This window comes from Cebus imitator, unplaced genomic scaffold, assembly GCF_001604975.1.
Source record: "Cebus imitator isolate Cc_AM_T3 unplaced genomic scaffold, Cebus_imitator-1.0 Scaffold261, whole genome shotgun sequence".
Classification (NCBI taxonomy): Eukaryota; Metazoa; Chordata; class Mammalia; order Primates; family Cebidae; genus Cebus; species Cebus imitator.
Genome location: NW_016107576.1, coordinates 321,617 through 346,298, shown reverse-complemented (window position 1 = coordinate 346,298; position 24,682 = coordinate 321,617). Strand labels below are relative to the sequence as shown.

Here is a 24,682-nt window from a genome sequence, read left to right as displayed (position 1 = left end):
TAGCTGGTTTGGGGTCGAATGAGGGGTGTAAACTGTCTTTCTACATTAGCAAACTTCATCTCACTTACCAGGGCTGTCGGCAGCAGCAAGTGAGATCTTTCGTAGCAAATTTCTTCTTTTCTAGATGCTCTCCAAAGCAGATTTTGAAAAAAAGTGAGAGTCCTGATGAATAAATGCTTTCTCCTCCAGTCATTACTTGGCCGGGTGATTTCTAAGTCACCCACATTGCTCTGCTTTAAAAGACCAATGAAAGGGAATAGACTCCAGCAGTGGTGTCCTCCCACTTTCCTGGATCTGCCCTGACCACCAAGCTGTTGGCCTTCTAGTATAGTGGTTCTCAAAGCTTTAGCCTGCATCAGATTCACCTGGAGGACTTGTTAATTGATGGGTCTCACCTCTAGATTTCTGATTCAGAAGTTCTGGGGTTGGGCCTGAGAATATACATTTCTAAGAAGCTTGCAGATAATACTGATGCTCAAGTTCAGCATTTCCCAGCCTATTTTATTTTTCAACTCATGGAACCCTTTAGGCATCAATATACAGTTTCACAATCATCTACATGAACTTTTCAATCGTGTTATAATTTCCTGATTTTTACATGTTTTAAAGTAGGGCATTGAGTTAAAAATTTGTGTCAGCATAATATTAAACATTGTGGTCATCCAAAGCCTTGGTACTCAAAGTGTGGTCTATGGACCAGCATACCTAGGAGCTTGTCAGAAATGCAGACTCTCAGGCTCTACCATAGACCTAATGAATCAGAATCTGAACTTTAACAGTAGTCCCAGGTGTGCACATTACAGTTTAAGAAGTGCTAGTCTAGAACTGACGTTAAATCCAATTTGAGTAATATTCAAAACAAATAAGCATTTTAATTTCTGATGTTTAAAAAGTGACATGTTTCATTAACTTTTATTCTCTTTCATGTAAGAAAAACCATGATTTTTTTGATGATAAAAATAATATATTAAATTTGATTTGGGAACCAAGTGCTGAAATTTAATTAAATTGATGATAATACAAAAATGGACAAAATTTCATTCATGACCTAATATTTGGAAATACTACTTTTTGCACATAAATATCAACTGCCCTATTTTTATAATTTTTAAAAAGTGATAGATTTCCGACTGCTAATTTTAATGATCTCTCTGCAAATAATGTTATGTGTGTGGAGAGTGTTTTTGCCTTAAAGTAAAAGCTTACTTGTATATATTTTTGTTACATTTGTTAGTTTTCTATTAAATTTGTTAGATATTTATATTTAGAAGAAATATCTTTCATCAGATAATTACAATTTAGGATCTGGATAATATTATCTTGAGGATTATTTGCAAAATTGTTATTTTAAAATTTTCTTGTAACTTGTTTTTCCACATCATTTTTCATTATATCTCTTTTCTTTAAACAATTATCTATGAGGATAGTAATAATCTATCTTTTACAGTTTTTTTTTTTGTGACAAGTGTCACTCTGTCACCCAGGCTGGAGTGCAGCGGCACAATCGTGGCTCACTGTAACCTCCACTTCTGGGTTCAAGCGATTCTTTTGCCTCAGCCTTACGAGTAGCTGGGACTACAAGCACACACCACCACACCTGGCTAATTTTTTATTTATTTTTTATTTTTTTATTATTTTTTTAATTTTTTAATTTTATTTTTATTTATTTATTTTTTTTGAGACAGAGTTTCGCTCTCGTTACCCAGGCTGGAGTGCAATGGCGCGATCTCGGCTCACTGCAGCCTCCGCCTCCTGGGTTCAGGCAATTCTCCTACCTCAGCCTCCTGAGTAGCTGGGATTACAGGCCACCATGCCCAGCTGATTTTTTTATTTTTAATAGAGACAGGGTTTCACCATGTTGACCAGGATGGTCTCAAACTCCTGACCTCAGGTGATCCACCCCCCCCCCCCAGCCTCCCAAAGTGCTGAGATTACAGGCATGAACCACCACATCTGGCTTCTTTAACTGTTTTGAAGGTCAGAGTTTTATATGTAAAAACCTCAAAAAGTGTCTGGCTCATAGGATGTTTTACCTAAGTGATGATATCAACCCCAGGATAGAGTTTAATTATCCACTGTGTGAAGCCAGGGGTAGACTGGACTCAGTGTCTTAGTCTGCTCAGGCTGCTATAGTAAAATATCATAGACTAGGTAGCTTAAACAACACATATTTATTTCTCACAGTTCTAGAGGCTGAGAAGTCTAAGATAAAGGTACAAGACAATTAGGTTCCTGGTAAGGGCTATCTTCTTGGCTTTCAGAGGGCTGTCTTCTCACTGCCTTGGGCCCCAGGTTTTAAAGTAGATCCAATCAAACAAAATCAAGCATCTTTGTGAAATCTTCAATATGTTATATTTAAAGGCTGAATTTTGAAGGTAGCACAAAAGTGGGAAGGAATATGGGCTTCCTTCCCATACTCCTTTTAATAGAAGAGACAAACCACTTCATCCTATTAGATGTGTGACCTTGTGCAAGTTTCTTAACCTTGGAACCTGCATTTCCCCATATATAAAATTGAAATAAAAGGTACTGGGCATTTGTGGGTGGACTAAATAAGTTATGTAGAAGTAGGTACTGGTTTATACTGGTTCTTTTCTCCTTCCTCTTGTCGCCACAAAACAGCTCTTATTATGTTTTTATTTAATGTTATTTTTCATATTTTTAACTTAATCCTATTTTTTGATCCTCTTGACTTTTTATTTGATTATTTTTAGCCATCTTTGGGTGAGCTAAAAATTGATGTACAGAGAGTTCATATGTTTACTGGGGTGTGGATTTTGGGGTTGCTGGTGAAGGTCTGAGTTTCCTTTGTGTTTCCTTCTTTTACATGAAAGAAGTTTTGTCTTTACCTTTTGCCATAAAAAGTAACAGCAATGTTATCTTAATTGGTTGCCATTTTAGACATTAAAGCTGGAAAGCATAAATCGTTGACTTTTGCAGCCTAAGAATTTATATCTGTTAAGTGGAAAAGTAAAGGATAGGAATTTGATTTGACTCCTTGTTCAGTGCTTTTTCTACCATATTATACTTTCATTTAAATGAAATAAAAATATTTTCACCTAAATGTCAAAGTTTGATGATTTGGTTATCAACATAGTAATGTTGATAACAAAATTTTATCACATATATTTTACTTTTTTGAATAGGTAATACATACACAGAGTACTAAAGGTGTATATACAAGTAAGTTTCTCTTAGCCCTACCCCTAGCCACAGCAGGCCACACCTACTCAATGCATATGTTCCATATATTCCTCTGTTGGTTTGCCCAAGTGGCAGTGTAAAATGTAAACTTCTATGTACTTTGCTTTCTCTTCTTAAAAATGTGTGCTAGGCATGGTGGCTCACGCCTGTAATCCCAGCTTTTTGGGAGGCTGAGGGGAAAGGATAACTTGAGCTCAGGAGTTCAAGACCAGCCTGGTAAACATAGTGAGACTTCATCTCTGTAATAATAATAATAATAATAATAATAATAATAATAATGCTAAAGGCCAGTTGTGGTTGTTTACAGCTGTAGTCCCAGCAGGAGGATTATAGACCCCAAGAGTTCAAGATGATAATGAGCTATGATTGTCTCTAAAATCTAAAACTAAAAAATAATATAAATAAATAAATAAATGCATTTCTTTTTTAAGACAGAATCTTGCTCCGTTGCCCAGGCTATAGTGCAGTGACATGAACACAGCTTACTGCAGCTTTGACCTCTCTAGCTCAAGCTATTGTTCCTTCTTAGCCACCTAGGTATGTGGGACTACAGGTAGGCACCACCATGCCTGGCTAAGTTTTTAATGTTTGTAGAGATGTTGCCCAGGCTGGACTCAAACTCCTGGTCTTAAGTGATCCTCTCGCCTTGGCCTCCCAAAGTATTGGGATTTTTTATAGGCATGAGCCATGGTGCCCGGCCAATTAACTGATTTATTAACTCACTTTCTTAGCCTGTGTGTGCTGCTTTAACAAAATGCCACAAATTGAACAACTTATAAGTAATAGAAATTTATTTCTCACATTTATGAAGGCTGGGAAGTCCAGATCAAGGTGCTGGCAGGTTCATTGTCATTGAGGGCTGCTGTTTCTGCTTCTGAGATGGTACTTTGTTGCTGCACCTTCTGGAAGAGATGCATGCTGTGTTCTCACACGGCGGAAGGGATGGAAAGGTTGAATGCTATGTGAAGCCTTGATTATAAAGTCCGTCTCATTCATGAGGAAGAAGCCCTCAGGATCCAATCACCTTCTAAAGGTCCTAAGTCATCATACTATCTCATTGGGGACTATGTTTCAACATGAATTTTGGAGGGACGCAAATATTCAAACTATAGCGCTCATTAATAAGTGCTTATTGAACACTATGGTCAGGCACTATTCTAGGACTTGGGAATGGAGGAGTGAACAAGATAGGAGAAAAACCATCTTCTTGGCAGGTGATTATGATAGGGGTACAAATAAGGTCTCAGACCAGAAGAGGGAGAAATGACTTCTTCAGATATAATCAGAGAGCGTTCTGGAAAAAGTGGTATTTTATGTGGATTTTAAGTGTGGTAGAAGCTCAACAGAAGAATAGGGACAAAAGGGTACTCTAGCACAAATACACTGGAATTATTTTGGTTTTGTATCTATTTTGTGTATCTATTGGTGCTTGGCAGTTCTATGTTTAAGGTTAACATTTGCTTGAAATTTTGGAAAATTAATTCCTTTTGTAAATAAATTCTGTTTCTTTGTCTTAATCATTTTGTGCTCACCTTCAAATTCATTTTCTCAGTTTGTTTTTTTTTTTGAACTAGACAGGAAAACATAATTTTTGTAGATAATTTTTACCCATTTGGCTTTTTAAAAAAAGTTATGAGTTTTCTTTTACTTTTTCTCTTATAATTTCATGTGTTGTTGTATTTAGCTGTTACTTGTTTCAATGTCGTTGTGTGCTTACATTAGAGGTTCTCAACTTTGGCTGCCCTGGAATCACGTGGAGAGTTTTAAAAATGCTAATGGTTGGGCCCCACTTGGTTCTGGGGTATGGCCTGGGCAGCAGGATTTTTAAAAGCTCCTCATTCAGGTAATTCTGCTTTGCAGCCAAGGTAGAGAAGCCATTGGCTTAAAGTATTTCAGAGGTAACTGAAACATGTTTTCTGCTTTGGGAAAGCAGGTAACTATGGTTTCAGCTGAGTAGTGGGATAAATCTGTCATTTCAAATCTCTTGCTTAGAATAAAGCTAATTAGAATTGCCATGGTAGAATGAAGTCCTTGAGTTTGTTAAAGCAGTTTGACTAAAGCATAAATGGAATTAAGTAAAGTGCACATACGGATAGTATAATTTTAAGAACTTTATATTCCCATATGCCTTGGGGAAGGGATGAAAGTTCTTGTTTTCAACTTTGTACAGTCAGTCATTTGGCTTATTATTTAAGTCAAAAGTTAACAAATTTGTTTTTAGAACCTAGTGTAGTTAGGCAAACATTGTTTTCAAAGTCTTGTTGACTTTTGTCACCTACTTTTAATGGAATAAGCATTCTGTTACTGTAAAGGGGAGCTTTGTTTACTCCAGTAACAAGATGTTGGACAAAAAACTTGTAAACTCGAATAGTTACCTCCTTGAGGTTTCAGGGAGCCTCCAGAAAGAAACTCAATTAAACGTTTTACTACTCTTTTTTTCTTTTCTGAGAAGTGATCTAGTATGTTTCCAGCTTGGCACTGAGAGTTGAGATCAGTTTAGAGATATTTTACCATGAATTTACTATTGAAAGTATTGCGAATTCCCAGAATATGGCCATATCTTGCGGTATGTACTGCCATAGGGCTGCAAACTTCTCATATGTCTATATATTATGTTAGCATGGGGTCTGAAAATAGTGGATCTTAATGAATAGAATAATTAGAATTGGGTTTAGAGTCCGGGTTTTCTATTTCTAAGCTGTGTTACCTTGATTTATTTGACCTATCTAGCCTTGGTTTCTATATCTGGAAAATGGGCAGAAATGATACCTAAATTCAAAATTTGCTAATGAGATAAAATATTTTAAATGCTTAATAGAATGCCTACCTACAGTTAGTCTGTAATAAATAACAGTTCCCTAGTTTCAATATTGAATTATACTGGAGAATCATTTTAGTACAAATGATACCTGAGAACAAATAAAACCCTAAACTTCAATTAATAATGAAACATTGTTAATAATGAATATTGGGGTGGTATAGGAGTCACATTTTAGATAACTGAATGTTTGGATGTTTCTGGATAAACTTGAAAATCTGATTAAGTTGTTGATATTATACCTTTGCTTATCATAATAGGTTTTATAATTTTTCATTGTGTTTATAGACATTTTACAAGAACTGAAAGACTCTTACAATATGAAGGAGAAATGAGAAAGTTGATAGTACATACTGAGCAATACAGTATCATTAAGGCATAAATGCCTGTGTTCATATATTTACAATGAAAATATAAGCAAAATGTAATATAGGCCATGTTGAGATGTAGCCAGATCAAATTAGTTCATTCATTATTGCATTTCTCTGTGTGCCCAATGAAATCATCATAATAATGACCCCACCCATTTTCTGTCCTTCAAAACTGTTCTCATTTTTTAAGGCACAATTCAAGATGTGGTTTACTTTATTAAGTCATCCCCCCTACTTCCTTATAAGGGAACCATTTCTCTGCATTCTGTCAACATGTGACCTCTACCCTGCCTGGCATTTTTCACTGTCTCATATTAAAAGCAGTATTTCAGGCATTGGGTTGAAGGTTGTATGAGTTTCTAAATAAGGGACTCTGGTATTGATGTTAGAAGGATCTTCATTTTAATCTCTGTGTTGAAATTTTCATTGTAAAGATACACAAAATAATTTGTCCTTCCTAAGTTCAACTTACTTATCTGTAAGATGGGGATAAAAGCTTCTACTTCTACCTTACTGATTTGTTGAAAGATTAAATGATATAATATAAATGCCTAAGATAGTAAGTGTTCAATAAATGGTAGTGAATATTGTTATTGTTGTTATTGTTTGTGTATAATATATTATTCATTGCATATAAGTATGACATATGACTTAAAACTTCTTCACCTACACTATGCATTCTTTCAGGATAGGAAACCATTATTTGGCATTTTGGATAATGTTTAATAAACTAATTAACAATTATTTGTTGATGTCACATATTAACTTTCACCTTACTTGATTTTTAAAAAGAATAATCTTCACATATATGAAAAAAATTTCAAAAAAGTTGTTTTCTAAATGACCTTGTTTTAAAATCACTGCAGGTACCGTATTATCCCATAAATTTGGTATCCTGAAATCTGAGGATTCTACCAAGATAATATGATAGGAACTTTCAGTGATTTGGGGCCATATCCTACTTAGACTAATGTGGAATTTCCAGATTTCCTGAGAGTTTGGTACAGCAGCACATACTGCTTGCTAATCAGCACAGGCAATAATGCCGTCTCTGCCTCAAGAAGGAGGTAAGGAAATTGACTTATGTTAAAAAATATGCTATTTTTTAAAAGTATTAAAATTAATTAGGGGCTTTTAAAGTACCAGGATTTATAATTTCCCCGTGTGTGTGTGTGTGTGTGTGTGTGTGTGTGTGTGTGTGGCAGGGGGTGGGGAACATGGTATTTGTGTTCTCTGGTACATATTTTTGTTATTTAAGTGCCATCTGATTATTTTACATTTTTTTAAAAAGTTATTCAGGGATCCTCTCCCCTGGATTTGAATACAGAATTACCTTATCAAAGCACAATGAAAAGGAAAGTCAGAAAGAAGAAAAAGAAGGGAACTATTACAGCAAATGTTGCTGGGACAAAGTTTGAAATTGGTAGGTTTCCTTAGAATCAATCGTGGGATTCTCATAATTGCTGGAAAAACTGATTGTTAAAAGCAATGTAGAAATCCAGAGAGATAACTATCTTTTATGTAATGGATTTTTAAATGCCTTCTATAAAATTTGTAATATGTTAGAAGGATTCACGCGGTAGAGGATAATATCCTTACAAATATTTCAACTGATTTCTAAAATTTCAGTTTAAACATAAATATGATTAAACAGCTTAGCTGAAAAAAGGGACTTGGCATTCTATTTTTCTTTGAAGTTTAATTTTGTCAGCTCTCCAAGGTTTGAATTTCATAATAAAATAGGTTTATATATGACTGACCTGACAAATTTGAATTTATTAATGTAAGGAAAAAATGGATCTTTTCCAATATTCAAATATAACCTGAATGTTCCCAGCCTCATGGGTTTGTATATACATAAATACCCAAATTTAAGTAACGCATTGCATTACTTCCAAACGTAACTGCCAGGAGGAGTTCCATTTATCTCACCAAGGTCTTCCCAGGTATCTTTGAGATGCTGCAGGCAGTGTCTTTCATATACTCAGTAACAGATGTGCTCCTGACATGCTCTTCTGAATTTGTCATTGTTTTCTGTTTGTGAGCCAGTTAAGGAAGTCTTCTAGTCTGTGTTGCTATTGCTCTTGCTCTCTACATGAGCTCTAGGTGGCACAGCAGCTGCTGACTCCTCAGGATGCCAAAGCTGCATGGTGGTCTGTGACAGATCAGAGAGAATGTCCCTTTCCCCAACTCTTGTGATTGTACACTGTTACCTGGGACTGCACCACTCTGTTAAGCCTTAGGATTCTGTTGGAAGCCAAAAATTATCCTAAGTGTTCTGCTTATCTTTATTTCACACTTGAAATTGAATGGAAGAAAAATGCCAATATATTAATTGTAAGTTCTAGATCAGAGAGAAACACATGAATAGTTTGTACTAAAAAGGAAGCCTTCTTCTGAGCATAAACATTTCCAGTAGGATTAGAGGATTGGGAGCAGTGAAGTACCAAATCCAAATCTCTCCTGTGAATTTTGCTTTATTATTTCACGTTCTAAGTAAACACAGGTGAGTTGATTTTAAGTACTAAAAATAATTTGAACTAGGGAGGTGGAAAGTATGGGATAGGTCTGATGATCGGGATATTTTTACTTTTGTTTTTTTGTACCTAGCCCAAGGTCACAAAAAGCTACAAAAAGTACATTTTCCTGAGTAGCGGTATTGTCTCAGCTGTGTATGTTTTCCTTGTACCATAAATAATCACTAAACCCTTTGGCAGTTTTGTGTACCTGTTAAATCTGAGAAGATCGAAAGGAAGGATTTTGGGTGCAACAGAAAAACAGTTCTCAGTTACTACTGAGTATAATTTGGCCCTAGATAAAACTGTTGTAACTAAAAATAAGGTTATGCTGTAACTAATAGATATTTTCCAAATGAAATACTGTGAACTAAAATTTATCTAGAAAAATGTTTCTGCATTGAATATATTTCAGAAGTATTTTAATTTTGCTTTAACTTAATGGTTTACTTGCAGTTCGTTTAGTAATAGATGAAATGGGATTTATGAAAACTCCAGATGAGGATGAAACAAGTAATCTTATATGGTATGATTCTGCTGTTCAGCAGGAGAAAATTTCAGAGCTGCAAAATTATCAGGTAGGAAACTAATCATGACCAATTATTCATATGAGGAATGTGTTATAGATTCCAGTATAATTTTTTTAGATAGATTCTTAATCTGTTGCTATATTAAATTCCAGTTCTAACTCACCTGAATAACCTGTTTAGTTGCTATCCAGTTGTATTGAGTATCTGCATTAAGCCTGAATCTTTTTCAAACTTAACTGTTAACCTCTTTCTATCTTTAGGGAAGAATCAATAGAGGAAACCTCTTCCTAAGATGGTGCTTTACATTGCACTTAAAGATGTAGAATAGATTGCATAGGGAGACCAGGATGCAGAAATACCTTGTGATGTCAGCTATGTGTAATCTGGTTTCATTTATTTTTAGAACATAGTACAAACTTATAGTCAGAAGAAAATAGACATCAAACTAAAAAGCCAAATACGAGGAATTTTAGAGAATTGACAGTTTGTATAGACTTTCATTTATTAGTTTAGAAGGTAATATAAAATTGATAGTAGTGAACAAATAAGTCATTTTTACCAGTGCGTATTTCTGTGAATACAGGGAATCTAGAATAACAAAGTAATTGCAGTATTGAATTACCACTGTTCAAATTAGAAAATTATAACTTTACTCTCTATGTAAATACTCTTTTGAGATTACTTTAAAATTTTGCAGTTTTATTTTCTTATTATCATACTTAATTCTACAAATTCACTGTAGGTCATTGAATGCTAAATCTTTTAGATTAATAATTGGAAGTTTATTAAAATATAAAACTCAAAGGATGGATATAATTGTATTATCATATACATGAATATCATTAATTCACTAAGAATATTAATATTTACCTTTTTATTTTCCAGAGGATCAACCATTTTCCAGGAATGGGGGAGATCTGTAGGAAGGATTTCTTAGCAAGAAATATGACCAAGTAATCTTTATTTTCTTGTAATGGAGAAGACCTGTTCAAAATTTATATTGTAAATACTGTAGTGCTATCTTTCACAAGGTTACATGATTTGAAATGATATTTAGATGAGAGTGATAGAATTTTAGAGCTATAAAAGTCTTAGAAGGTCTCTGGTTCTAGTCTTCCACTTTGCAGAGGAGGTAAATGAGGGTCAGAGAAATGAATATCTTGCACAAATTCAAGCAAACTGTTAATAGCAGAGGTGGATCAGAATCAGCCTCCAGAATCTCAGGCCTCTTTACTGCAACTTGCTGCCTTTTTAGTAAGAGTTTTTCATTTAAATATAAGAGGTTATCTGTATCTGTCATTTAAGAGATACTTGTTTATTTTCAGTTAAATTTTGCAAGAACTAATTTGTTGCATTATATGCCACGTGTGTGTGTGTGTGTGTGTGTGTGTGTGTGTGTGTGTGTGTTCATATTGGTTATTGAGCATTTAATATGCCCCAGGGATTGTACTAGGTACATGTATGAACACACTTATTCAAAGACACATGTATATGTGCTCACCCAGGAATATACATGCACAGATATTTATATGTGCAGTCAATATTTAGAGTAACAATCCACTTTCATGGGAAAGCTGTTAATAAGTACTTTATACAATTTATATTCCTGTTGGCTATGGTTTTTTGCCTTTTTTTCGTTTAAGAAAGTTGAGTGATAAACGGAGAGAATTTTTTTTAAAAGAGGACTCTCTTCATAGAGATTGAGTAAACTTTCTGACTCTAAAACATGGTAGTATAAAAGGTAATCAAAAAATCTTCCCTATGTGTGACCTAGAGACTCAAAATTATTTGTAAAGAAGCAATGTCAATGGCACTGGCCTGAGCAATTACCTACTCCTTACCCCCATCCCTGAGGCAGAGTTAATGACTCCTTCTACATGTTACCTTGCTTTACACGCCTTTAGTGTACCTATCACACTGTTTAATATTAATAGCCTATCTATACAATCCTTGAGGGCAGAGATAATACTAATTTATCTTACTATCCCCAATGCCTAGCACATAGTGTGTACTCTAAAAAAATGTTTGATGTGCTAATATGTAAATTAGTACATATTAGGGCAAGGTTTTTTTTTTTTTTTTTTTTTTTTTTTTTTTTGTATTTATTTTTTTTTTTTTTTTTTTTTTTTTTTTTTTTAACTGATGTATCCATGGTCCAGAATAGTGTCTAACACTTAGTAGGTGCCCAATAGACACTTGTTGAATGACTGAATCAATGAGGAAGTAAATGAAGGAGTGGAGAAAATTTAAACATTTGTGGCAAATATCGGTATCCCAGAGAAAGAAAATATATGCAAGTTTGAATAGAAATTATTTTTCCCTTTATATCTCATTTACAGAATGATCAAATCTCGGCCTCTGGATTATACATTTGTTCCTCGAACATGGATCTTCCCTGCTGAATATACTCAATTCCAAAATTATGTGAAAGAATTGAAGAAAAAACGGAAGCAGAAAACTTTTATAGTGAAACCAGCTAACGGTGCAATGGGTCATGGGTAGGATTGCTTTTATTTGGATTATATAAAAAAAGAAAATAATTGGAGGTGGGGAGAATAAATGTGCATAATTACTCATGGTTGAGTACCAATATGAAAAAATAGTGAAAGAGGTTTTTAACTATTGCATTTTTGGAACCAAATATTTATTGATCTCTCTTCTTTTAAACTCTCCCACAGGCTTCAGTAATTCAATTTAAAAATTAAATCAACAGGTTGTGAGGCTTTAATAGGGGATAACAAAATATAAGGGGAAAAAGGTATTTTCTGTTTTTTTCCAAAACATAAAACTCACATAATTTTAATAGGCTTGGAGAGTGAAATCAGTTGCTACAGTAGAGCTAAAACTAACTTGGAGAAATAAATGAAAATGGAGTTATTCTTTTCATAACTAGAAACCTTGAAGCAAAATATGTCTCTTCTTTGCCTTATAAATAAGTTTTTTCTTTATGTAGCCATGGTAATTGGATTAAAAATGAGGTAGAACACATTTTAAACTGAGGTTCCAAGAGCTAGACATGTTAACTGAGAATAGAATGTGCAACTAATAATCTTATTTCCTTTTGCTTACTTATGTTAGTTTTCTGCAATGTACTTTTTCAAAGAAAATGTGGCTAAGGCTGCTTTTAATAAATACCCTTGAGTCATTTTAATTTTTTAATTTAAAATGCTATAGGAGAAAAGATACTTGGAAATATAGCTACCAGGTAAATTATTGTTCAAAAATTTTTCTTTTAACTTTTAATCATAACTTCATAATCTAATCATACTTTATTTACAAATGTGGTTTGGTAGTTTTAAACTAATGGATAGTATTAATGGGAATTTTGTATCAATTGCTTAATGTTGAGTTGGCTCTATGTTAGCATTAAAGGAATGTTTTTGGTGATGAATAATTGATTTTCACATTTTTCTCAATTTTAATGTGAAAAATTTATACCAAAATGTCTATATTTATATATTATACTTAATATTAAAACATAAATAAATAATCTTTCAATTTATTTTCATGGCAATATAAAAAAGTAGCTGGAAAAGCAGATAACTGAAAGGGCATTATGTGTTCCCAGGGTTTATCTCATGTAATGGAGCAGGACCTAGGTAAAGAACACCTCTCTCATCTATTGAATTATATCCATTTCCTTGCTAATCTTCTGTCTAGTTATTTTGTCCATTATTGAAAGTAGAGTATTGAAAAATCCAACTGTTATTATTGAAGTGTTTCTCCCTTCAATTCTACAGTTGTTTGCTTCATGTATTTTGGAGCTCTGTTATTAGGCACATAAATGTTTCTAATTGTTATAAATTCTTGAGGCATTGACTTTTTTTTATTATTACATAATGTGATTCTTTGTCTCTTGTAACAGTTTTGCGACTCCAGATTACTGTTTTATTGCAATATCTTTTTCATCCTTTCACTTTCAATCTATTTGAGTCTTTGCTTCTAAAGGGTATCTCTTGTGGACAGAATATTGGTGGACCACGTTTTAAAAAAATTCATTCTGCCAAGCTCTACCTTTTATTGAAGAGTTAATCTGTTTACATTTAATGTAATTACTGAAAAGGAAATATTTGGCTATTTTGCCACTTGATTTATGTATGTTGTAGCTTTTGTTCCTCAATTCCTCTATACTGTCCTCTTTTATGTTAAATAGGTACTTTCTTCTGTACTGTTTAAATTTCCTTGTCATTTCTTTTACTATATATTGTTGAGTTTAAAAAAAAAAAGACTGCACTGGAATTACCATTATTATCTTAATTTATAACAATCCAGTTTATATTAATACCAACTTAGTTTCAATAGTGTATAAAAACTGTTTCTACATAGATTTACTCCCTTTATGTTGTTATTGTCGTAAATTATATCTCTACACCTTCTGTGACCATCAGCATAGATTTAAAACTATTGTTTTATGCAGTTAGCTTTAAAATCAGTAGGAAAAATGAGGAGTTAAAAATCAAAACTACACAAAAAGAGCCTTTTTTTTTTTTGAGATGGCGTTTCACTCTGTTGCCCAGGCTGGAGTGCAGTGGTGCCATCTTGGCTGACTGCAGCCTCCGCCTTCCGGATTCAAGTGGTTCTCCTGCCTCAGCCTCTCTAATAGCTGGGATTACAGGCATATGCCACCATGCCTGGCTAATTTTTGTAGAGTAGAGATGGGGTTTCACTACGTTGTCCAGGCTGGTCTCGAATTCCTGACCTCTGGTGTTCCACCCACCCTGGCCTCCCAAAGTGCTGGGATTACAGGTGTGAGCCACTGCACCTGGCTGAGACTTTTATATTTACCGGGGTAGTAACCTTTCTGGTGTCCTTTGACAGTTTGATTATAATGTGTCTTGATATTGATCTCTTTGAGTTTATCCTACTTGGAGGTAATTGAGCTTCTTGGATGTATTGATTAATGTTTTTACCAAATTGGGATGTTTTCTGCCAGTATTCCTTCAAATATTCTTTTGGTTTTCTTTTCTCTGGTCTTCTCTCTTTCTGAGACTCCTATTATGTGTGTTGCTGTACTTGATGGTGTTTCACAGCTTTTGTAGGCTCTGTTCATTTTTCTTCTTTTTTCTTTCTGTTCCTCAGACTAGATGATGTCAATTGGCTTATCCTCAAGTTTTCTGATTCTTTTTATGCCTTGTCAAGTATATTATTTATCTCCTTTGGTGACTTTTTTTTAGCTCGGTTATTATACTTCTCAACTCCAAATTTGTTTGCTTCCTTTATTTTTCCCTAAATTTGTGTCACTACTGATATTCCCTATTTAGTGAGACACTGTTCTCATAGTTTCTTTCAGTTCTTTGTACTGAAATGATGTTGGGCTTACTAAGGATAATCAACTATTTAAAATTTGTTGAAAGAGCTAATGGAAAGCCAATGTCTGGGCTTTCTCAGCAACAGTTTCTATTAATTGATAGTTTCCCTGTATATGGGCCATACTTTCATTTTCTTTGCATGCCTCATAATATTTTGTTGAAAACAACATTTTGAGTATTATAGCAATTCTAGAAATCAGACTTTCCTCCTCTATACAATTTTTTGTTGCATCTCATTGTAGTAGTTGTTTACTTGGTTTAGTGACCTTTCTAAAGTGATTTTTTAAAAGTCTGTATTTTTTGCTGGGCATGGCCACTGAAGTTCCTGTTCTGTTAGTTCAGTGGTCAGCTAACAATTGGACAGATATTTCTTTAAACAGAACAAAACAAACAACAAAAAAACTCTAAATCTTTGTAGATGACTGAGTGTGTGATTGCTGGGACATGCCTTCAACAGGCAAACAAATAATTTACAGCGCTACCTTAGCCTTAACTTCCTGCTTGTGCGGAGTCTGATGGTTAGCCAGAGGAGACAGCTTAGGGCCTTCTCAGGTCTTTCTTGAGCATGCTTCTAACCTTGGGCATGCAACTGGTTGTCTAGATTCTCAGGAATATGTCAGAGCTTTTCAGAGTTCAAAGATTTTCATTCCTCAGCCCTTCCTCCCAGTCTTTTTAGTTAGTCTATTGTCTGCCCAACTGTTGCCCTAGACAGCCTAGACAATAGTGACTAATACATTTGCCTTTAAATGTTTCCAACAATTGTTTCTGAAAGTAGCTACCTCAGCACTGGTAAAGTTCCAAGTTAGGCAAGATAAAAGCAAGCCCTTTGAGGTCCTCCAGGAAGCCACCAGACAGGTCAAAGCAGCCAACTATAAGAATAGTCCATTCTACCCACTCCAGGATCTGTAATGGTATTAAAAATGAGGCTGTTCAAGGCCGCTGCTGAGCTGGGAGTGGATGATGGGACTAGATTAAGTTAAAATGTTACAAAGCTCTTTGACACAGATCCAGCTGTTTTTTTCTTAGCTAAGTATTCTGTTTGCTGCAAGCCTTTGCTTAGTTTCTGGGGTTATGAAAAGTTGATTATTTCTTTTGCTCTTCATTGCTTTTGTGGAGGGACAGATTTTGGAGTCCTTTACTCCACTATTTTCCTCTTGAGCATATCTATAATTTTTTAAACATCTTGCTCTATATGAGATCATTCTTTTAATTTTTTTCTTTAAACACAGGATTTCTTTGATAAGAAACGGTGACAAACTTCCATCTCAGGATCATTTGATTGTTCAAGAGTACATTGAAAAGCCTTTCTTAATGGAAGGTTACAAGTTTGACTTACGAATTTATATTCTGGTTACATCATGTGATCCACTAAAAATATTTCTCTACCATGATGGACTTGTGCGAATGGGTACAGAGAAGTACATTCCACCTAATGAGTCCAATTTGGTAAGTGATGCCATACAGAACTTATGTTTTCATTCATTTGTTCAATATATAATTTTTAAAGCATCCATTAGGCATACAGATTGTATAAATGAAATTTCCTTCTCTCAGGTTTTTGTGGTATTGAATTGTGTGCATAAATAAGATTGCTTTTAACTTACAGACAGCTTTGTGAAAATTAAAAAATAAAGGTATCTGCTAATTGGAGGCTAATTGGAAAAAAAGTACCCTCTCTGGATGCTGTGAGCACAAGGCTGGATTTCAAAGCACACATCTGTGTGGAGTAGCCCTGTATAGAAATGACTATATTATAAATAATACTAATATGCAATGGAGAAGTACAGATAAAGTGTTTTGGAGCTGTGTTGGGTCAGTTTGTGTTCAGCTTCTCATGGAGGAGGTGGCATTTGAGCAGGCTTTGTATAACATGTAGGGTGTGAACAGACTGAATGTGGGAGAAAGTAAAAAGCAAGTTATCAGAAAGCAGTTATTAATTTATGTTGCAATGAAAGAGAAGTAAGGCTGTCAATTTACATTGACCAAATGTGAAGTTGAGATGAATTAGCAGTTTCAGTGTACATTTTAAAGCCTATTAAATGGAGCTCTTTGTAGATATTTGTCCATTAAGTTTTTTTGTGTGTAGCCACAACATATTTATGAAAGTGATAGCTATAATTTATCATGAAAACCATAACTGTAATTTGTAGTTTAAGAAAGTTAAATTATAACTTATATGTATACTTAAACTTTAGTTAACCTCTAAACTTATTTTTGGATGTAACTAACTATAGATAAAATTACAATTAATTGTTGCTTCCCAATTTGTCAAAGACCTGGTTGTTGTTCTCCCCTAATGTTATGTATACAACTAGCTCCATCGAAGTGTGGTCATTTTTCAACATTAAATAATGGCCGATCATAAATGGTACTATGTGTAAAGTTTATTCTCTGTAGGTTTATTGCCGAGTTAAAAACGAGGAAACTGAGGCCAGCACAAGAAAATTAGATGCCAATTTATTCAGCTCCCGGGCAAGGTTCTGTGGTCCCGGGGAGAGGGGCCAGGGAAGTCGTGCTCAACTTCTCTCAGGAGTGGGGTTTTATAGGGAGTGAAGGCGTTTGATTGGATTTGGAGAAATAGGATGTGGATGGGGTGAGCTGCTATTGGTAGGTAGGTGGGATTTCTGGTGAGCGGGCTAAGTGCGGAGTGCAGAGGGGATGTCCAAGGGTGGGGTTAGGTGCCGAGTGCAGAGGGGATTTCCAAGGGTGGGATTAGGTGCCGAGTGCAGAGGGGATTTCCAAGGGTGGGGTTAGGTGATGGGCATATTCTGATAATGCAATTTTCAAGCGGGAGGGAGGTGGGCGTGTCCAAACTCCCAGCGAGGCAACCAGCCTTACACTATGTTCAATAAATTGAAAAATGTTGTAAACCTGGCCAAGGAAGAATAAGGAAACTGTCAAATTTTCATAGGAAAAGAAGTTAATAGAAAGAAACATTACCTATGTAACAAACCTGCATGTTCTGCACATGTACCCCAGAACTTAAAGTATAATAATAATAATAATAATAATAAAGAAAAAAAAAAGAAAGTAATATTATTAAAGGTTATAAGGTTTGGATATAGCCAATCACCAAGTAATGCTTGAACTCTACTACATTCTGGGCATTGTGCTGGTTTTGGAAAAAATGACCAGACAGATACAGTGCTTGACCTCACAGAAGCAACAGTCTAATGGGGAGGCAGAAAATAAAATAAGCAATTATAATATCTGGTGGTAAGTGTGATGGCCTAAGAAACTGAGAGCACAATGGCAGTGCGTAGCAGGGGCACATAGCTGTTGGAGATAAATTTTAGAGAGGGAATGTTTTATAAATTGAAATCTGAATAATGAAGAGTTATCCATGTTCAGGCATAGGGTGGTGTTGGATGGAGCACCAGGCAAAAGAGTGGCTCAGAGGTAAGACAGAGTATGGCATGTGTGGAGAAAGCAAACAAAATCAGTATGGCTGAAGTATAGACTAAGAAGGAGGGCCTGCCTGTTCAGGGATGAGGATGGTGAGTCCTAGAAGCTAGGTCTTCTAAGGTAAGGCTTTGTAGTCCTTTTCTAGGATTTTAGAATTTGACTTAGGATGGAAGGATTGAAAGGTTTTACACAAATGAAAGAAGGAATGGCCCCCTGGTCTGGAATGTGAGAGGGGGGTGGAGATGGATGGGAATGATTAGAGTAAGAGAGACAAGAAGTTACATATATTTTGAATAATATGTGAAGTGGTATTCTAGTCTGACCACATATGGAAGGAAAAAGGACTTGAACTGAAATAGTAGCAGTGGGTCTGGACCAAGAATAAGAGCATAGATTTGAGATATATTTCAGATAACACAGATAACATTGATACAGTATGGTCACAGTGTGTGTAAAGTGAGACCAGTTATGTTAAAAATAAGTTTAGAAAAAAAGACTAGAGAAATTAAACCAAAGTGCTCATTTGTTATTTCTGGATGGCAGTTTGCTCAGATTTTTTCCTTCTTCTTATTTCAAATTTTTAAAATAGTGAGCATTTATTTTATATTGAGCTGTATTATTTCTATAAGAATTAAATGTTCATAAACTACATATAAGGAGATTATAAGACAGAATTTCAAACATTGAAATATAATAAACGTTCATTTTTTTGCTACTGGTATAGTGGTTGGCCATTCCTTGAAAAATTTTGTGTACACCAATTTATTATATCAAGCCTACATGCTGAAAAACAGGATGGGCTATGGTTATATTATTTTCACTCCTTGCAGATTGCTATATGGTTCATAGCTGCTTTTGCTTCTGTTTCTTGCAAATGACTAACTGGCAGTGAACTGCTTAGATGTCTATTTTTGTCAAGGTAAATGTGAAGTTGTGGAATTTCCAATCCATTTACAAATATACTATTAAAGAAAAATGCAAAGTTCACTTACTTAATTTTTCATTAGATTAGCTAGTGTTATTAGTATTATTAATTTTAATAAATTCTTGCCAAATAAAGACTTTCTTACAAAATTATTTTCCAAACTTCTTCTTTAAAAGTTAAAGAAAATTTATGTTTTGGAAACTAGGAAATGCTAAGCTTGATTAATTTTATATTTCTTTAAGCATTTAGAATTAGGCAAGCATAAGATCTATCCTGTTTCTTTTAAGTATCATTTAATTTAAAGCTTTTCCTGTTTTGTAAGGATAGAGACTGTTATTTATTTTGTTGTTTTTGTATGCACAGTGCCCAGCAGACATTGCTGTAGATAGTAGGTGTTCCTTAAACATTGTTTAATGAATAAAAAAATAAATTTTTAATTAGTAGTAGGCACATGGATTAATAAACAACACGTACCTCAAATGATCATTTCTGCCTTCTTGTTTTAAAGATTTCAATACCATAAACTTAAGGAACTGCAGTGAAAATCAAATATGACATGAATTATGTTGGTTATTAACAACTCAAAATAATAATTATGTGAATGAAGTATATTTTAATTGTGATACAACATTGCTATCTAAAGTAATCTTTAGGATCATGACGAGGGTAGGAATTAAAGATAGATTTTATGAATGCTTCTGCTAGCTTAATAAAAAGACATTAGATGCATATTAATTGACAATTATGAGGAGTTTTAAACTTTGGATTTTTTTCAGGTTTACTTAAGGAAAATAGTATCAACAAATGTAAGATTATAAAGAGACGAAAATGTAGAGTTCCAATATGGAGCACAATACCATACTGGACACCTGCACAGTATTATGTGGTACATTCTGTCTGCTCACTCCAAGTGCACTCTGTCTGATACTGAACTAAAGGAACCTCCCAGTCAGTATGGGTGTGCCGAGGTTGTGTTTGGTGCTCCTGCCTCTTGACTTATGTTATTTGCATTTTTATTTTTATTTTTCTTTGAAAGGACATAGAATGTTCTCTCAGAAAATTCCTTTCCCAAAACAGATTTGGCTGAAAACTATGAGAGCTGAAAACATTGAAAACAGACAAATTAACAAGAACAAACTGAGATCATTTATCTTGCTTAGCAATATGTAGCTTCAGATTTTAATTACTCTCGATAGTTTTGTTAATTTGATACTTTTTAATGGTAAATATATTTTGAATAGTATTGTAAAGTAATCCTGTAGATGGTTACATTCTAAATCCTTTTAAGAGAAATGTGCCATTCCATTTAATTGGGATATTATCTAAATAATCATGAAATTGTTATCTCTATAGTTTAAACTTTAAGACTTTCTTTAGTCTTTGAGTGTGTTTTTTTCCTCTGAAACCTCACAGTTCTAGGATGCCATAGGTGGTAACAACTTTTGTTCTTACTTGTTACAGACCCAGTTATACATGCATCTGACAAACTACTCCGTGAACAAGCATAATGAGCATTTTGAACGGGATGAGACTGAGAACAAAGGCAGCAAACGTTCCATCAAATGGTTTACAGAATTCCTGCAAGCAAATCAACATGATGTTGCTAAGTTTTGGAGTGATATTTCAGTAAGATTATGCCATTCCACAATTATAACTGTCTTTCCTCAGCAGTAATCTGAAGCACCATCAGGCCATGAAAGTTCATTAAGCGTTGATTGAACTTGGTTTTCTCTAATTGAGATGACTAGAGAGAAAAATCAGATCATTCTACAGAGACACACTGCTTAACAACAGGGATGCATTCTGAGAAATGCATCCTTGGGTGATTTTGTCATTGTGCAGACATCACAGATTGTATTTACACAAATCTAAAATAGGAGTAGCCCACTACACACCTAGACTATGGTATAGCCTGTACACGGTATAGCCTGTGGCTCCTAGTCTAAAAACGTACAAAATATTACTGTGCTAGGCTGGGCGCAGTGGCTCACTCCTGTAATCCCAGCACTTTGGGAGGCTGAGATGAGTGGATCATTTGAGGTCAGGAATTTGAGGCCAGCCTGGCCAACATGGTGAAACCACATCTCTACCAAAAATATAAAAAAATTAGCAGAATGTGGTGGCATGCTCCTGTAATCCCAGCTATTCGGGAGGCTGAGGCAGGAGAATTGCTTGAACCCAGGAGGCAGATGTTGTGGTGAGCTGAGATCGCACCACTGCACTCCAGCCTGGGTGACAGAGCAAGACTCGGCCTCAAAAACAAAAACAAAAACAAAAATTATTGCTGTACTGAATAGTGTAGGTGATTGTAAGACAATGGTAAAGACTGTATATCTAAACATAGATCAGGTACAGTAAAAATACAGTATTATAATCTTATATGACCACTGTTGAATATGCTATTCACTGTTAACCAAAATGCTCTTTTATGGCACATGACTCTGTTTATCCTTTTGTTGATTATTTTGTTTGTTGACATTTTTACCTTACTTTCTATATCACAGGCCGTATATCCAAAGGTCCTTAGGTGTCAGGCAAGTAAGAAGGAGTGAAGTGGTCTGGAGAGAAGAAACTAGGTTGTTCTGGAACTCTGATAATTTGAAAATCAGGAGAGGTCTGAAGGAGGTAGCCACCACTCAGCACCAGCCTGTTGGTGCCAATGATATTTTAAGCCCGGTGGGGCACATTCTTCTAACTTGTTGGTTAATTATGTGTAAATGATATAAATGACATAAATGATTTTAAATGTTGGCAGTGGACTCAAGAATTTTAAAAATGTTGGGACTCAAACAAAAGTGTTTGTCATCTGAATTTGGTCAGATAACCAACAATTTGTTAACTTTTGATTATAGCTTCCTGAGAGATGAAATGCATGTAAATGAGAAATTGGATCACAATAATGCTGCATTTGTTTATTGATGTAATTATTTTCTCAAGGCCAATTTTGTGGAAATTCCAAAAACTATTCTAATGACAGTTTACTATCATAGTGGATCAGAAGCATCAAAATGGTGAAATTCAGTAATTTTGGACCGTAGTTCATTGATGGAAGATCATACAATCTTCTGTCTGATGATAATTCAATGAATTGGCCTATTGCTCAGTGGGACCAAGAAAGTTTTATATATTCTCTGGCATTCTTTTTTTTTTTTTCTGTACACATTTTTAACTGTCATATGGATTTGGCTTTTTGAGGACATCTTTGTGAAAAGGTAGAACCTGTTGGGCTTCTTTGGTGAGGCAGGTATGGAGTGAACCAGAGAGAATAATGAGGGTCATTAGCTTTACATATACTGGTTTTAAGTGCTGTTTTCCCCACACAATTGAATTAAGAGAATGTATACAAGCAAGACTAATACTACTGAGAGGTTATGGAAATTAACTTTCTGTTAGGACCTTAAGTATAGTTTTTAGATATGACCCAAACATAGCCAATGTGGGCCTATTAAGCTCTGACACAGTTCATGGTCTTGTCTATAAGTGGGCAAATTTTGCCTCATTCTTGGCTATGTTAGAATGTATATTAATCATCTATAAATAATCAGTTAATTAATAAACCTAGCATTTCAAGTACTTTTATTATAATTATTTTGTCAAACAACTGTCTCCATTTATGTAATTATTTGAAAATTGGCTGTCTTTATTAAGAATTGGTATATTTTATATAGCTACCTCTTTAAGATGAATCAGTGGGATAGTATAAAAAGAGAATGGCAGGAGGAGGTGACGAAGGCAATTATGCAGTAAATTTTTATTTTGATGTCTTAGTTTAGAAATTCCCTGAATTTAACTTATAACTTATTTTTAATGACCTCATTTTGGGGGGCAGTTTCTCAAAAAGTAACTATCAATATGTAAAAAGCAGAATTCATTAGTACCCTTTGTGAAGAACAGAACCATGTACTTTTGTTCTGGTCAATAACAAATCAGTAGAAAATCAAGCCATGGAGTTTAAAAATGAGTATAATCGTTAAAAAAACTATCCTTACTGCTTTTTGTATACCTAAGGTGTAAATCTACAAATCACATTTCAAAGCAGTGATATTATGTTGAAAACTCTCAAAAACTGTAGTGGAATTTTATTTGTATTTGTTTATATCATTCCTTATTGTCACATCTACTGGAAATCTTGCCTTTATAATCTAAAAGCACGTTATTTTCTATGTAGCAAAAACAGATTTGTAATTCAGGGTCTGATTAATAATCAGTCTCCACCCCCTCCCTCAGCCTGTACTGTTTCACACAGATGCTTATCAAAGTTTTAACTTTTTCCTCCTCTCAAGTGGTTTCAGTAATGTTGGCAAATATTTACATAAAGTGGCTTTTTGTCTTTTATTTTATATGCTATGGTGCCGTCATGGATTTGTTACCTTGAACAAAATTTTTTGAAAACAGCCTCTCATGGCACTTCTGATACTTATTCCCAAATATGAACTGGTTTGTGATTCTGGTAACAGTGAGGTTAACATCTGTCTTCCCTTTTATCACTCATTTAACAAATATTGTTCCAACAGGTAGTAGAATATTTGAGACTAACCTGACATATGAGTGGAATTCTAGAGGAATAATAGAATAACAGTAACTATAATAGGACTCTGGGCACTATGCTAAGAGTTTTACATGGAATCTCATTTTGTTCTTACGTTAACTTTTTGCAGTTTATATTTAAACTGAGGAAAAAATGAGACTCACAAAGTTTAAGCAACATGACTGAGGTTGCACAGCTAACAAGTTACAAAGCCAGGAATAAACACAGGAAATCTTACGTTAGAGCCAGGCTCTTAACTGTCTTTTTCTATTGCCTATACCTATAGAGAGGGAGTTAAAATGACAATATCTTCTGAGCAAAAATGGATGAGACAGCTTTTCTTTTATAGCTTGTTCTGAAACTTCAGTAAAATAACTTTAAAAAAATTAGGATTAATAACTCACCCCAGTAGTATTATGTATTTTTTCTCAGAAAATATTGAGAGCCAATCTTTTAATTGGCAACACTCTTCTCAGGTAAAACTTAAACACTACAATATCATCACTGAATAAAGAAACTCAGCTCTCATAGATTTTGTCTTCCCAGCCCTTTCAGCCTTTATCTAAGGGGAGTTTCTATACTGGTGTTTGTGAAATAATTTACTCTCCTTGGAATGTTTCCTCCCTATCACCCTCATCTCTTCTGGATGGGGCTAGCGTATGCTCCTCCCTTACTTGTTTTGACTTATAGAAACCGCATTTACCACCTTTATTTTACTTGTTTGCAAATGTTTTTAGTTACCTACTAAATGCTAGCTATTATTGTAGGCACTGGGAATGGTGTCAGACAAGGAGACTTCTCTAATGTAGAAAGAAAATATCAACTGGTTATATGTTGTGTGTAGTGATGCTAAGGAATGAAGGGTGGCTGCTTTTAACTTGGGGGTTGGGAAGGCCTCTCTGAATGTCTAAGAGCCAGACTTGGGAATACAGGGGAAAGAGTGTTCCACAAGAGGGAACCGTGAATGCAAAGGATGTAAGGTAGGAAAAAGTGTCTTACTTGAGGATTCCAAAGCAAGCATGAGGGTAAGAGTGAAGAATGAAGTCAGAGCAGTAGCAGGGGCTAGATGCCACAGA

The 24,682-nt window shown here is 34.7% G+C and overlaps 1 protein-coding gene across 1 annotated transcript in view; it reads left to right on the top strand.

Annotated features, from left to right (window-relative positions):
• TTLL7 (tubulin tyrosine ligase like 7) overlaps nt 1–24,682 on the top strand; it is a 127,603-nt gene that overhangs the window by 36,164 nt on the left and 66,757 nt on the right. The window contains exons 2-8 of the mRNA XM_017499803.2: nt 7,260–7,460; nt 7,685–7,816; nt 9,366–9,487; nt 10,325–10,392; nt 11,779–11,937; nt 15,978–16,194; nt 20,540–20,704. Of these exons, the coding sequence (XP_017355292.1) occupies nt 7,436–7,460; nt 7,685–7,816; nt 9,366–9,487; nt 10,325–10,392; nt 11,779–11,937; nt 15,978–16,194; nt 20,540–20,704 (888 nt within the window). The 5' untranslated portion in view covers nt 7,260–7,435. The remainder of the gene's footprint in view (nt 1–7,259; nt 7,461–7,684; nt 7,817–9,365; nt 9,488–10,324; nt 10,393–11,778; nt 11,938–15,977; nt 16,195–20,539; nt 20,705–24,682) is intronic.